The sequence below is a fragment of the Camponotus vicinus genome, unplaced genomic scaffold (genome assembly GCF_025532165.1).
Source record: "Camponotus vicinus isolate PSW18456_S1 unplaced genomic scaffold, iyCamVici1.0 SCAF_4, whole genome shotgun sequence".
Classification (NCBI taxonomy): domain Eukaryota; kingdom Metazoa; phylum Arthropoda; class Insecta; order Hymenoptera; family Formicidae; genus Camponotus; species Camponotus vicinus.
In genome coordinates this window covers 3674813-3689352 of record NW_028141976.1, presented here as the reverse complement: position 1 = coordinate 3689352, position 14540 = coordinate 3674813, and the positions used below count along the sequence as shown (strand labels likewise).

At 32.5% G+C, this 14540-nt stretch overlaps 2 protein-coding genes across 4 annotated transcripts in view; both read right to left on the bottom strand.

The window, feature by feature from the left end:
- LOC145971245 (uncharacterized) overlaps window positions 1-14540 on the bottom strand; it is a 97752-nt gene that overhangs the window by 46310 nt on the left and 36902 nt on the right. The window lies entirely within an intron of this gene.
- LOC145971249 (uncharacterized) lies at window positions 4518-10327 on the bottom strand. 3 transcript variants are annotated; one of them, XM_083098724.1, is made up of 5 exons: window positions 10061-10327; window positions 8884-8993; window positions 8437-8629; window positions 8178-8307; window positions 4518-4743 (listed from the first exon to the last, which is right to left on the bottom strand). In XM_083098724.1, exons 1-5 carry the CDS (start codon window positions 10178-10180, stop codon window positions 4712-4714), a joined length of 585 nt encoding a protein of 194 aa, XP_082954850.1. In that variant the 5' UTR covers window positions 10181-10327; the 3' UTR covers window positions 4518-4711. The 3 variants fall into 3 exon arrangements, with proteins under 3 accessions (XP_082954850.1, XP_082954849.1, XP_082954851.1); XM_083098723.1 differs by having other exon boundaries at window positions 8872-8993; window positions 10061-10326; XM_083098725.1 differs by lacking the exon at window positions 10061-10327 and adding an exon at window positions 9538-9623 and having other exon boundaries at window positions 8872-8993.

Genomic DNA, 14540 nt, shown 5'->3' with positions numbered 1-14540 from the left:
GGACCGAACGCCAATTGGAACGCTCTGATAATTCTATGTAACTTTCAATATACATATCTTGACTTGGCATTTACCGATATATTAATCTTACTAACATCATTCAATATCATTTCAAGTGCTCCTTTTATATATGTAGAAGTTAATTTTTATTTAAAGTAATAGCATTGCAAAGTAATTAATTAAAAAATATCACACACATACATACATGCATACATTCACAAAGGGGAAATTATCTATAAATACATTTATTTGGTATTTCTTTCATATAAATGTGCTTAATTAAACGACAGAAACAAAATATGATTTAGTCCAAGCAGCACGTAAAGAATTCCGCGTAAGCAAAAATGACAAAATATTTCCGCATAATTCTACAGAGCAACGCTTACGAATACTCAAGACTCGTACGACCCATTTTTCTCCGGCGCTGTCACATTCGAATTTTTTTACAACAATAGTACAACCTCGGAACCGTTTGCGACCGCTTAAATACGTGACTTCGTGCCACGAATAACTGATCCTATGGAACACAGAGGAGTAAAATGTTCTCGGACGTGGCGGTACGTCATGGACATGGCGTGACGCCATCCTGGAAACTAATTTCGACTCTGCAAACCCTCTTCCAGGTTCTATTCATTCCCGAATTTAGGGACACAAAAAAAATGAAGACATTCTCTCTCTCTCTCTCTCTCTCTCTCTCTCTCGTTGTAGATAAAGTTATATTGAAGTCGATAATATTAAATTCATTTTTAAACAAATGTGAAACTTTAAATTTCGATTTTCAACAAAAAATGCAGTTCTTAATGCTCGATGAAAAAAATCAGATGATGAAAATTCCACAATTTTTGGATAATCACGAAATTTACAAAGAAATTTTAATGTCTTTTAAACAATGCGATTATACATATTAGTACAACTCTTTTATTTTCTCAATATAACACTTTATAATTTCTCAAAAAAGCTAATAATAACTATAGCTTAAAACCAAAATCCTCTCTCCAATAGGTCAATGTACATTTGTATATGTTTATAATGCCACAAACTTTTCACGTAGCACTTTGTCATAAAAAGAAAGTAAAGAGATGGAATATTCTCATCACTTGCGATAAAAAGGATTACTCGTTTCTGTATAAAATTACGTATAGAACGATAAATAGAGATTTAGGATAATACGCCGTTGCGGCAGATTTTCGAATGTCGTGGAAGGATTACGCCGTAATCCACTCGGCAGTCGGGATTTCCGTTTATCGGATGGAAAAAAGCGACCTCGCAACTTACGGCTACGGGCACATAATTGTGCAGACTTACGTAAAAAAAATCAGCAGAATTAATGTTTAGAAAAATTTCGCATCTTCGAAAGCCCGAAATTGCGGAGTGTTTCTCGTAAAATTCACGTAAAAAAAGACATAGACTGAACATAACAAATCACTCAGATCGGCGTGCATGCGTACGTCAATTCTGTACGGCAATTCTAGCGTACAACGTCCGCCTACGCAAGCACAGATCCAGACTTGTGGCAATGCAAATAGTTAACCGCCGCCAGTCGGGGAGCTCTATTGATTCGGTGGTCCCGAGGTGACATAACGCGGTTTTGCAGATTCTGACGCAGTTGTTTCCCGAAGTATCAAACGCACCGGTAATGTACCCCATGATAACTTTTCGTTAAATTAATCGAGGAAGTAAAGTAAAAAAAGTTCCGCTTCAGTGATATCCTTCGTTTCAGTAGTACTTGCCAATAGCAGAGCAGAATATTCCAGCGTAGAATATCAAGCTCTATAATTTTACATAAATTTTTTGCCATCCTACTGACCGAGCTGGCGGCAGGTGCGCGTTATCCCAGAATTACGACCGAACGTCAAAAATTAGCTGGACTATTACTTCCATTGTTCGTATTGGGATTAAAATATTCACTCACCATACATTATCAACTTTAAAGAAAATTGAATTAAATAACATTACAATTTTATATGTCATACTTTTTTATGCTCTTAAACGTCGGGTGTCGATGTTGCATTATGCACTGTGCACGAGTCCTTTGTTATTTCAGCTTGAAATACTTTTGATTTATATCTTAACTTTCGAGTGGAAAATTATAATTAGATCGAAAGTACCGGTTCGATATCTACATTTTACGAGGACGTAAAGTTCACTTACTGAAACTGTACGAATAATGACTTTTTTAGCGCGTCGGCCCGACAGTATTTAACTTTTACGATGCCACGACCGTCCGAAACTCAACAGTCCTATAACTTCCCTTATACGCTCGCGGAATAAAAAGGAATAGCTTTAGAGAAATGACTCCGACCCAGGAAGAATTATGCGAAATACTCACGATTTAGCTACTAATAAGCACGCAAGATTGGAACATTACTGTTTGATGACTTTGTGAATATAAAAATGGAGTTATTAGTAATTAGAAATCTATAGTCTCTCGGATATTCAATTTTGCGAACCAAATGAAAATAAATTTAAATCAAATACTTTCAAACGTTTAATATTTTTACGAAACAAAATTTTTACTATTAGCGATTTGTTACTATATATATATCTATTGAAAAACTTTTGTGTTTATTTATGTTGCAGAATTCAATATTATCAAAGTTTAATCTTATTAATAATAATGCTACGAAGTTGAGTTTAAGATACTTTAAAGTTAGTGGTATTAAAGTTTGATAATAATCTAACAAGCAGCTGTAGCAGCAATCAACTTTAATCTTCAGTCAATAGCTATAATATCGAAGTGCATTAAGCAATGAAAATAAAGTAATATTTTTAAGATTATTGTTACACTTTTACATAATGAAAAGTTTATATTCAGCCATATTGTCCGTATAGTTCCATATATTGAAAGATTTTATCCAATTCTATTCACATTCATTCAGCGCACTGTACAAAAAATCAAACGACGTGATAAGGTGACGCTGAATAAAATCGATTAAGATACATTATCCCATTCGCGTCAATACCATCAATCAATTCCGTCTTCTTTCGCTTTGGGCTTAACCCTTGCTTGAAATGATCGTTACCATCCCTTATTGGCTTGAAATGTGATTCTCCTGTAAAATTCTTTTCGATCGTGGAATTCGGAAGTGTTAAAATATCATGCGTATGAGTCGGACAAGCTTAATAATTTGAGAAGAGAAGAAGTCATGAGATCATTAGTATCAGATACCAGCAAACTTTAGCGAGTAATTTAGTATCTGTATATTAGTTTAATTAATCGCATACGCGCAAGATTTTAATTACGCGATTAATTACGTAATTTGTTTATTTCAATAATTTAAATAAGAGAAAATTAAAAAAAAAGGCTTTTATAATAAAAAGGAGAATCTTTCCAGAACTTATAAAATTAGTCCGTTAAATATCTGTATATAAATAATTTCTTATATTTTCTATTTCTAACCTATTCGAATTTATCATAGTAATGAACTAATTTTACGTTATTCATCAACGTATCATATACATGAGAATGTATTTATTGTAATCGGAAAACTTGTTATTGTATACTTTTTAATATTTTATTTATGTGATTTCAAAATTTTTAAATCTCCAAATTTTTTATAATAATAAATAAATTATTTTAAATTGTCATTTAATCAAACAGATAATCGGAAACTAAAAAGGAAAGAAAAAAAATAAATTCTGTAATTGCAAATCATAAAGAAAACTGGCAGCAATTTCTCTGGATTAATTCTACACGTACAAATTCTGTACGATATAATAACGGAAATAGATCGCTGGTTCACGCTCAGGACACGAAACTTAATTAAACAAACAAATAAATAAAGCAAACATAAAACCCGGCGCATGTTCAATCTCGAAGGATTAATTTATCTTTCGGTACATATGGTTGGCCGGTATTTTTCCCACTTTTATTGTTTTTATGTTTGTTATCCGTCGTTCTCGACCGTCGCGCCGATCGAAATGCATACACATACATGTGCGTACCCCTATCGATCGATATTCGCACAATGGGGTGCCGTTATCGCTCGACACTATGCTATCAGCGTACACCATCGTTGCCGTGCGGATGTTGCTTTAGTTGCAGCAGCTACTTTTCGGAGCTATTGACGTCAGAGCGAATCTCTAATCGCTGCTTACATTTCATGCACCGAACAATGACGATGCTTTGTTATAGGAAGGAGAAACGTTCTCCTTCCTGAAATGCCTTAAGGAATAGATGCGCGATCCATGCAATTTCGATTCAAATGAAATTTCTATTATGTGCAAGCTTTATCTACCGTATTACATCAGATAATGTGATGACGGAGTAAAGTTATATCGCTTTCTATAGATCAAATTATCATAAATAAAAGGATAAATTGCGTAAAAACCATGAGATAAAAGCATTTGTGAAGAAACAAGCAAAGTATAAAAATACATCTCGCGTTTTACCATAATTATTGTTATGATTTACAAAAAATTATAAATCTGGCTTTACGTATTGTTATAACAAATGTAATACATAATAATAATAAAATAAGCATGTTTTTTATTAAAGATAATGTATTATAAAACGTTACCGAATATTAAAAATTATTGCGCTTTACAAAATATATAATCATTATAACATCACATGTCATAAAAATATATATAAATATATATAAAACTATTAATAATTATTTTATTAATTAAGAAGATATTCCACTATTTTATTTCTTCTTTGAGATTTTTGTTTGTCGGATGATAAATCATGTACAACTTCGAAAATGTTTTATGGATTGCTATCCTTTTTGCCTCTAAAAGCTGTAAAAATATCTTATTAAAATTTAAAAACTAAACCGCAGCATATATTTATTGATAAAAAATACGTGTAATATATATGCAAACAGTACAGAGTATAATCCATTTCTAACGAAGTTTCTACGGCAATGTCAGCTATATAATTTCTTTACTTAATCATAAGCGGAAACGAGATCGTGTAATCAATACTATACATGCATTCTCAATGAGATAGACTATAATTACAGCACATTTATGAATTGTCCAAGAATACATTTTTATATTGTGTGTTGAAACATCAATGCGATATCTCAATATAAGGAGAATAAGGTGTCTTAAGCAATCTAAAATTATCCACGATTTTTAAAAGTTTTTGCAACTTTAGATGTTTTTTTTAAACAAAATTTGTTTCAAAAATTTTTAATTTTTTTTATTGACAGATTTGTTTTGTAGGATCTTGAAATCCTAAATAGTGAATTGGTTAAGAAAATATCTGACACAATCGTTGAGAAAACTTTCATTCAACATGATATTTTATTTTTTTGTATAAGCAGCTTAATAGCTTTTTATTATCGCCAAACGTAATTTTTGATTTTCTTCGCGTAGAGCTCTTTCTCGTTAGGTTCAGTTTGATCCTTACAATGGGAAGACGTACGAAAATCTAACTTTCAATAAGCCGGCAAGACCTTATTATAGGTGCTTTTATCCTGCTCGCAAAGCTATTCAATTTATCGAGAAAGATTTTCGCCGCTATGGAGAAGAAAATCGCGAAGATGGGCGAAGAAAATCGCGAAAATGGAAAGACAAAAATCATGCGGCGATGACTAAGATAGAAAAGAATACTGAAGATTTGAATATTTTTGTGAATTTTATTTTTCAAGTCTTTCCAATTGTCTCTCCTACGATGATTTTCAAAGAGATGTGTGTGAAGTATATTTATATATAATACCCTCTCCTATACCGAATGTCAACTGATATTTGCGGCACACGATGTATAAAGTAAATGTTTACACAATATGAGCGCAAATATATCTATCTATAAATTGCATATTTGAAAAACAACCATTTTCAGTTTTCTGTTTGTTTTGTTTCTATATTTACTTTCTTATAAGTGTTATCTTTCAACTCAAGTCTTGAAACTGAATTTATTGAAATTAAAAACCTACATTTTTATGTATATTCATTACCAAGAAAAAAAAAAGAAAATTGTGATGAAATCCATCTACGAAATCGTGTAATCAAGCCGACTACGGGAATTGACGACGCGACATTGAAGCAATGGTAGCACTTTCTCATAAGAAAATACAATCACGAAGAAAAATAAAAAGGGCGAGGAAAGAGAGGCGATACGTATATACATATATATTCGGGCAGGCGACGAAAAGAGAAGGAAAAGATTTGCGGATTCTATTTGCGCGCGCTGACGGTATCGCGTATACTGAAAATAACAGGGTCTCGGGCATTTATGTGTGTGCGTGACGCATACATGTGCACGAATTGTTGTACAGCGGGTAGGAAAAGCAATTTCCACTCCACGACGGTGCTGAATATGTCCACCATTCGAGCTACTTTCCTCTCGACCGTTCGGGCTCTCGCCGTCATTGCTCCTTGGCATCGCGTCCTGAATAAATGCCAAAGGCGCGCAAACATTGCGAGGAATCGTAGAAATTAATTACGTCTCCGCAAGCAGACTCGTTAATTAAACTACCAACCATTAATGAATATATTCAAGAAAATCAAGAAATTCTCTTTTTTCCAGCTCTCAGATTGTTCTCGGCAAATGTTATGATTACAATTCATCTCGCGATGAAAAATTGAAACCGTTGCATTTGTAAATTGACTCTATTATTGAAAAATTATAAAAAATAATTTGAGGAAAATAAAATTCATATTATAAATTTCCTGCAAGCATTTCGATTTTAATATTTCTAAAGTAGGTGATTTTAACTCTCTCTCTCTCTCTCGGGCGAAATTAATTACGCTGAAATTTAAACTCATTCTTCGAAAGAATGATATCTGTGATTTCATTGCAATTAATTAGTGCGATTTCCGTATCATGTAACTAAACTGATATCGCAACAAACAACAACAAAATATATTTATATCGGCAATAAGCGTTTTACGAAATAAGCAGAAATAATAAAATATTATTTCATCGAGAGAGACAATTCTGATAGCATCCGCAAAAACGTCACATAGTAAATTAACGATGTAAGCGAACACAATTAAGCCACAGTAAACAAGAAACTAGATATCGATTTCTTCATGAGACCGCTTGATTCCTGAATGGCATGTGTACTTTCTTCGTATGCGGGTTTGCTTGGTCAACCAATTATTCTTGAACTTCCCAACGTCCACCAATTTTGCTTAGTAACTTGATCAAATAATTCTACGAGCAATTAATTAAACCGAATTTCTGCTCTCTGCGGCCAATCAGGAGTTAACCACTCCAACCGGTAAAGTTCCCAAGATAACTGCTATGCTGTCCTAGCGCAACGTTCCGCTATTTTATATTTCAACAAACGGAGAACCGGAACAACGTGCACACGTGCGTAAAGCGAGGCGAACGAGCACAATTCGTTCCTCAACTTTGTAGTCCATACCTCCCTCTCTCTGGAAAAGAGTTTTCCATGGAATAACAGTCAGTCAGTCCACGCTCGAAGAATAAATTTGAGATTACCATTTCCGGAGAAACGAGTTACTCTCGTAAAATAAAGAGAAGTCCATTTAGTCTTTTATTTCATGAAAATACAAGTGATTAACTCTGTGCATCGCGCAAGGCTATGCCTACATAGCCTTTTTCGAACGTTTTATCACTCGCTAAACTCTTTGAAAGCAATACTTTCAATCGATCAAAGTCGAAATTTGATGATTCTTCTCTTTATGTATAACTGAATAAATAATCGACTATGTCGCAGGCTCAATAAAGTGCACCAAGTTGGAGATCGATAGGGTCTGGCCTCTTGACCTTTAGAGCACTTTTCAATAAATACGGATGTGCTACAGCAATTTTACGCAAAGTCACATGGAATCAAACAGGAAATGCAATAACGCAAGGAACGTATATCGTAAAATGGAATAAATTTTGTCCGACCGATCCTCTGTAACGAATTTGCAGCGACGTAATAGCCGAAACAGCACCGTAGAGGAATAAACGTAAACGACCAAGTTATAGTCTGCTATTCCGTTCCTTCATCTCCGTTCTTCGCTATCGCGCAATGAAAATGGGTGATTCGCTTAAAAGCATTCTTCTTCTCTTATAACGTAACTTATTTCTTCGAATGTTATCACGGATCAATGCATCACGCTGATTTACTATTAAACAACCCGTCAGTTTCTTACGAGCACGAGGAAACATAATGAATATGTTATATCTATCTCAACGGTAAAATATTGCGCGTAATGACAATATATCTCTTCTTTAGATGTTATTTTACAATTAATCCTATTAAGCTCACTTTTCATTAAAATTTTCAATTGTCTGTCGACTTCCTTCCATTCACATGTGTACGGAATCGGTGTCTTGGCAAAGAAATGATCAAATGCAGCTTGAGGTTCATCGGGTGATTCAATTTTCAAAAGAGCTCGCTATATAAGCAGTATCGACGTTATAGATTAGAACTTTGATTAAATTTTTGAAATGCCAACATCAAAGTAGATAACTGTGATAATATATTGAAGAATGATAATCATATTTTTAATCAAAATTTTATGTACCTGCAGCACTTCCATGTCGCTCATCTCATACGCTGAGGATGTATCAAGATTGCGCAAAAGAAAATCAAGATCATAATTATCGTTAAGTTCTTCATTTTTCTCTCGAGGAGAAATATATTTGTGTTGGAGATTATCAGACGATTGAATTTTGCATTGTGCAGTTTCAATTGCTTCATCCGTTACCACGTAAATTCTGTATACATTCCATGTCTAAATATATCATACGCGCTAATTTTTGCATAAATATTTTTAAAATTTTTAAGATTTTTTACAAGTTATTTTAAACAAAAAATTCATGTCCTAGTTCTTTCATCAAAAACCATCCAATTATAAAGTTCACTTAAATGTGCTTTAGTGATGAATATATTTAATATATTGCTATGAATTTTAGGAAATTTTAACTTTAGCTTTGACAGTAATTAAAGTGAGATTTACCCCGCTGCGTACATCAGATTAAGCCCTCCCTTCAGGCTTATGAAATTATAAATGGGCATGTATTCTTGCTCGGAGATTCGCCAATAAATCCTAAACGGTTGCTTACGATATATTGCTTGGACCTACCAGTACATTTAACAATCATGTAACAATCGATAGAAAGAAGAGAATAATAAAGGATTGAGAATTAAATTACAATTCGTAATTATCATTATTCTGTCGACATCTATATATATTATGTGTAAATATTAATAAAATTCAATATAAATATTAATATAAATATTAATAAAATATTAATAAAATACAATAAAAATATTAATATAAATATTAATAAAATACAATATATTATTAATTATATTAATATAATTAATTATAAATTTTCTGTTAAAGAATATTTCGAAAACACTATTTTCACGAGAAATAAAATTATGAAATACTTGATATGCGAGCGGCGAAAAATTAGATATCGAATACATTATACATACATGATGCAAACGAATATTAATGATTTATATTTCGCGAATGTATCTTTCGAGCATCAACTAAATAATTGAGTATAATTTTTCCATGTTAATACTCGTAATTTATTTATTTAGCTTATAAACTATAATATTAGTAAATAAATTACATAGTAAAAGCTCGAATTTATTAAATTTAAATCCGTACCGCTTCGTATAGTTAAGATTGAATTACGTTCAACGCGCGATGTGCATAAATTTGATCCATACTGCACGAGAAGCAATCAACAATTCTTTTATAGAACATTTTACATAATTTACAGATGAGCCGTACAAGCATATATTGCTGTAATTTACATTGGTAAGGATTATTTAAATATGTAACATTCAGTTTTACATGTGGTAAAATGATATATTTCGTGTATTAATAACGTAGATATTTTGAAATAAAATATTTAAATTTAAATTTAAATATAATATGGCAAAAGTATTGTATGCAAAAAACTAGATAGATACCTAGTAAGAAATATTTAAAAAAAAAATAAGTTCATCAACTAGATTGATAGATATCTAAAATAAAATAATTGCACAAAATAATTAATATAATGCTCTTGTAAAAAAAACTACAAACACATTACAAATATTTATTCAATTTTTAATTATTTTGGACTAATCATTAAGAGAATTTCATGCGGCATAGATAATTATCGCATACAGAATATTGTACATACTTTAGTAAATAATTCGTAAAATTCAGGAAATTGTTCATTCTTTAAGGTTAGCGTTGTTCTCTCGATTATTAGGCTCGGATTTCGCACAAGAATCACTTGAAGTTCGAAGGGCGATGACATAGTTTTTTACCTAACTTAATTAATTATAGAAAACTGTGCCTGATATTTTTATTACACAAGATTCGTGCGTGTTTCGTGCGTTGAGCAAAATTACTAAATTATATCGAATTTAAATACTCGGAACATGGCGTAGATAGTCATGTTATTTACTTATTTATACCATGACAATAAAAATTTAATAGCGACTACTATTGAAGAAATAAATTGGGAGAAACAATTATTCATAACGTTGCACCAATTAATTAAGAATTGCATCATAATTTTACGCTCCGATATGATTATTATTGAATTTTCGCAACTAACAGAGCAAGCTATTTTGGGCACTCGTAGATAAACATTGCCTGCCATTAATTAATTTTAGTTCGCTAAATTTACCAAAAGTTTCGTGTGGACTGGAAACTGGCTGGCAGTATTATGCCATAACTTCTAAGACATTTGCTAACCTTGTGCTTACACGATGAAGCTAGCATTAATGCGAATGGTAGTGCAAGAGGTTATAAGGATGGCAAAATAGAACTCCTGGAGAACCCTGGAGTTGAGGTATTTCGAATTCATCTGAGCAGAAATGCAGGTTTATTCGCTTCAATTAACATTTATAATATGAAATTTTCTTGTCGGATTCTGTAAATAAAATTTTACTCGAAAACCCCCCCTTCTTGGGATTCAACTCTTAATTTGTCATTATTCTTCCTATTTTATTTTCAATTATAAAATAGTCAACTTTATAAGCAAAATGATATTTTATTATATATAATTATTTTATTATTAATAAAAATCTTATAAAAATAATTTAGCTTATTACTTTAAATCAGATTTTAGTTCCATAATTATATAAAAATTAATTAAATCGTTTAGCATTAAACTCTCGGCAATCTCATGAAATTATAAATTAGCAATATCACTCGTAGAATTAATTCTAATGAGTTATATCATCTAATTAACTTTGCAAGAAGAATATTTCTTCCGTCAAATATTCCTTCAAATATTAACCAAGAGATGTTTTTAATTCTCACGTTTGGTTAATTCAAACTAATACTTGATTCAGATTAATTAGCAATAATTATTTTATTTTAATTTTCAGGTTTAAGATGTCCTTTCAATGTGAAGCATTGGGGTGTTCGATTGATATCGATCGTGACTTTTGGGCAAGCCGCATTACATTGATCATCTCAGCGACCTGCTCCGCCGGGCAAGAAATGACTGGAACTTTAGTTCTCCCTAGGGATCATGCAGCTGGTATGTACATAGGGAGAATTGGGTCGGAGAGAAATTTCAGGCCTGGAGATTTCACCCTGTACTAATACCCGCGAGGCAAGAAATTGCAAACAAGATTCTCGCGTCGGTACGTGAAATTAATCCTTTGCATGCAACAGTTGAGGCATCGTTCACGCATAATAGCACCGGCACCTCGCTTAAAATTACGACAGATGAAATGATTCGCGCGCGAGTGTGGAAAGATTAAATCGCGCTCGCGATATTTCGCCGTCGCACGCGATTACTCAATGACAAGCACGCAAATGTTCGGAATGGACGGATAAAATGTTTGATTTTCATGCGATATTTCGGAAAGAGGTAAAGTTAAAAATAATAAAAAAAAATATACCCTAAAAAGAGAATATACGATAACAGAAACATTTTCTGAGGAAAACAAAGTTAAGATTTGTAATGTACTACTTACTTTGTAAAAAAGATTTTATATAAAGTATATATATATATATATATATATATATATATATATATATATATATATATATACATATTATATAATAGTTTAAGAATAAATTTAAAAGCAGAATTTAACTTTAGATTTACACGATATAAATTTATATCTTTAATATTATTGCTTTTTCTAATTTTATATAATTAAGACGTCGACTGCCAATCTAAACATCTATCATATTAATAATAACATATTAATGATGAGCTGATTTATCGTGATTAATTATATATCAGTTTCGATGAAATATATACAACGGCAAAGCGCATATTATAGATATAAAAAAAGGAAATAACTGAATTAATCGCAAAGTAAAAACTGTCGGTCAGGGTCAGACGTACCGCGAAGACGTCAATGCGTTGGTTTAGTCGTCGCTTGAATGCTGAGAGAAAAGAACGAAACGAGAGGAAAAAGTTCGAAACTAGAAAAAGGACGAGGTCGAGGAGAAAACGGGAGGGGGATGCGGATGCAGAAAAAGAAGAAGAGGGTTCGCGAGATTTCCTTCCGAACGACTACCTTTCGATTCCACCGGAGTTACACGAGTCGCTGGATTCCGATCCAACTAGCCGCTTTATCTCATTCTGTCTCCTTTTCAGCGACGCGCGGACGAGCCCTCTTGATTGGCGCAGCAAAATCAATGCTCGAGAGAACTACGAAGGGGATGATGATCGGATATGTGTACGCTTCGTTGCTTCGCGTAAATCGTTTGCGCGAGAAGACCGAGCGAAACTTGAAAATCGCTGGTTAGAAATTGTCGATTAGTGCAAACTAACTATTTCCCGCATGATTTCCTATATAATAAACGAGAATTTTTTACAGAAGAATGCATTTATGATCCTCGATAGAGAGATGCAATTTTTTTTAAATTTAATTCAAGAATCTCTAACGTGCGAGTAAAAAAATTTGTTTCTTTTTATAATATTACTTAGCATTGATAGAGATAACAATTATTGTTATCAATAAAATTAATTATTATTAATGTCATAAAAGAGAGAGAGAGAGAAAAAGAAAAGAATATTGTATAGTATATATATATTTTTTTAAAACTTTCTAGTAGATGTTATATTTCTTGGAATACATAATAGGTTGTTTTCGCGATATAGTAGTGATAGGAAATAATATGGGCACGTTTTATCAGCAGAATGTAGGGCACAGAGGGAGGCTGCATTGTTACGAATGGTGTTACTGATAACGCCTGTACGGCACGATGCATTTCGAACTTTAATCGTAGTTTACAGCCGACTCGTTTGTGCTCTAGTTTCACTTAGTTACATGTAATGCGCAAAATTGCGACTCCATCGTGTGGGACGCACTTCGTGAAAAGAAAATACTCTCGCGAAAAACGGTTTAAATCAAATAATTTAACAGACACTTATTTTTGTCCGTTACTTTTGTCCGATGCTTGTAATTTTTATTTTATTCACGATTTAACAGAATATCTAATAGCGAATTAAATAATATTAAATACATAATAACGAATTAATGCTAAATGCTAAATTCTACATATTGTTTGCTAAATTACCACTTTCAAAATTCAGAATGTACCACTACGCAATTTACTGATAATGAACAGTTGATTGATTATAGAGCCATTTGCAATAGCAGGTTGATCGATTCATTAATCGAATAAACTGTGCATATGTGTCGAGCTACAAATTAATGTAACAATTGTTGAATAATAGTAATTCTCTCATAATGAGCCAAAAGTAAGCTAGGAATTATCGTATTAATAACGAGCCACTATATTGGAATATGAATCACAAAACAATCATATCTAATATAATAGTTAAATTCACTCGGTTATCCAATAATTCAAAAAATTCTCGCTATTCACGGGAATTGAAGAGTCCATTGTAAACGCACGAGGAGCGCGAGAATGTATTGTATTCGACCAAAATTTTACAGTTAGCTTGGGCGTTGTTAAACGAGTGCACCTGTTTGAACCTCGAGTAGCTTATCACTAACAAGTACTATGTGTATGTGTGTGATAATACACAAGCATGCAAGTAGTATCCTCTTGTGGTACTTATACTTGTTCCCACTAGTTGGGACTGACTCGAACGCGCACCTGTGTCAAACATTATGCAGACAAGCAAAAGCCCCTTGAAATGCAAATGTTTGCCATGAGCGCAATTAGGATCCTCGACGCACGGAAATCTCGACCGTTCTCCTGTTTGCCCATTGTCGAAAAGACGCGACTCCATTCGCAAAAGTGCCGCAGCGAGTCGGAATTGGGAGTCGGGAATACGGTTTGTATAATCTCGAAGAAAAAAGAGAAGAGAGGCGTTTTAACACAATTTTTCCAAAAAATTCTTCTTGTCTGGTTGCACATAGATACAAGAATTTTGATAATAATGTTATATAACATATGACAAAAAATGTCGATTAGTGGAGTAATTAATGTTTGCAAAAAAACCTGAGAAGAGCTTTTCACTCTCTATCTTTGATAGTCTACATTTTAAACAAGAATATGATTTAATTAATATAATTTTTTACAATAACATATTGAAAATTCTAGTCTCTCTAAATTAAGAGAAATAATCATAATATAATTCAAATACATAAAAATAGATATTTTTAAAAAGTATAAACATCCCTAAATTTTTGTAATTAAATATGGAAATATGTCTTGGCATTGCAATT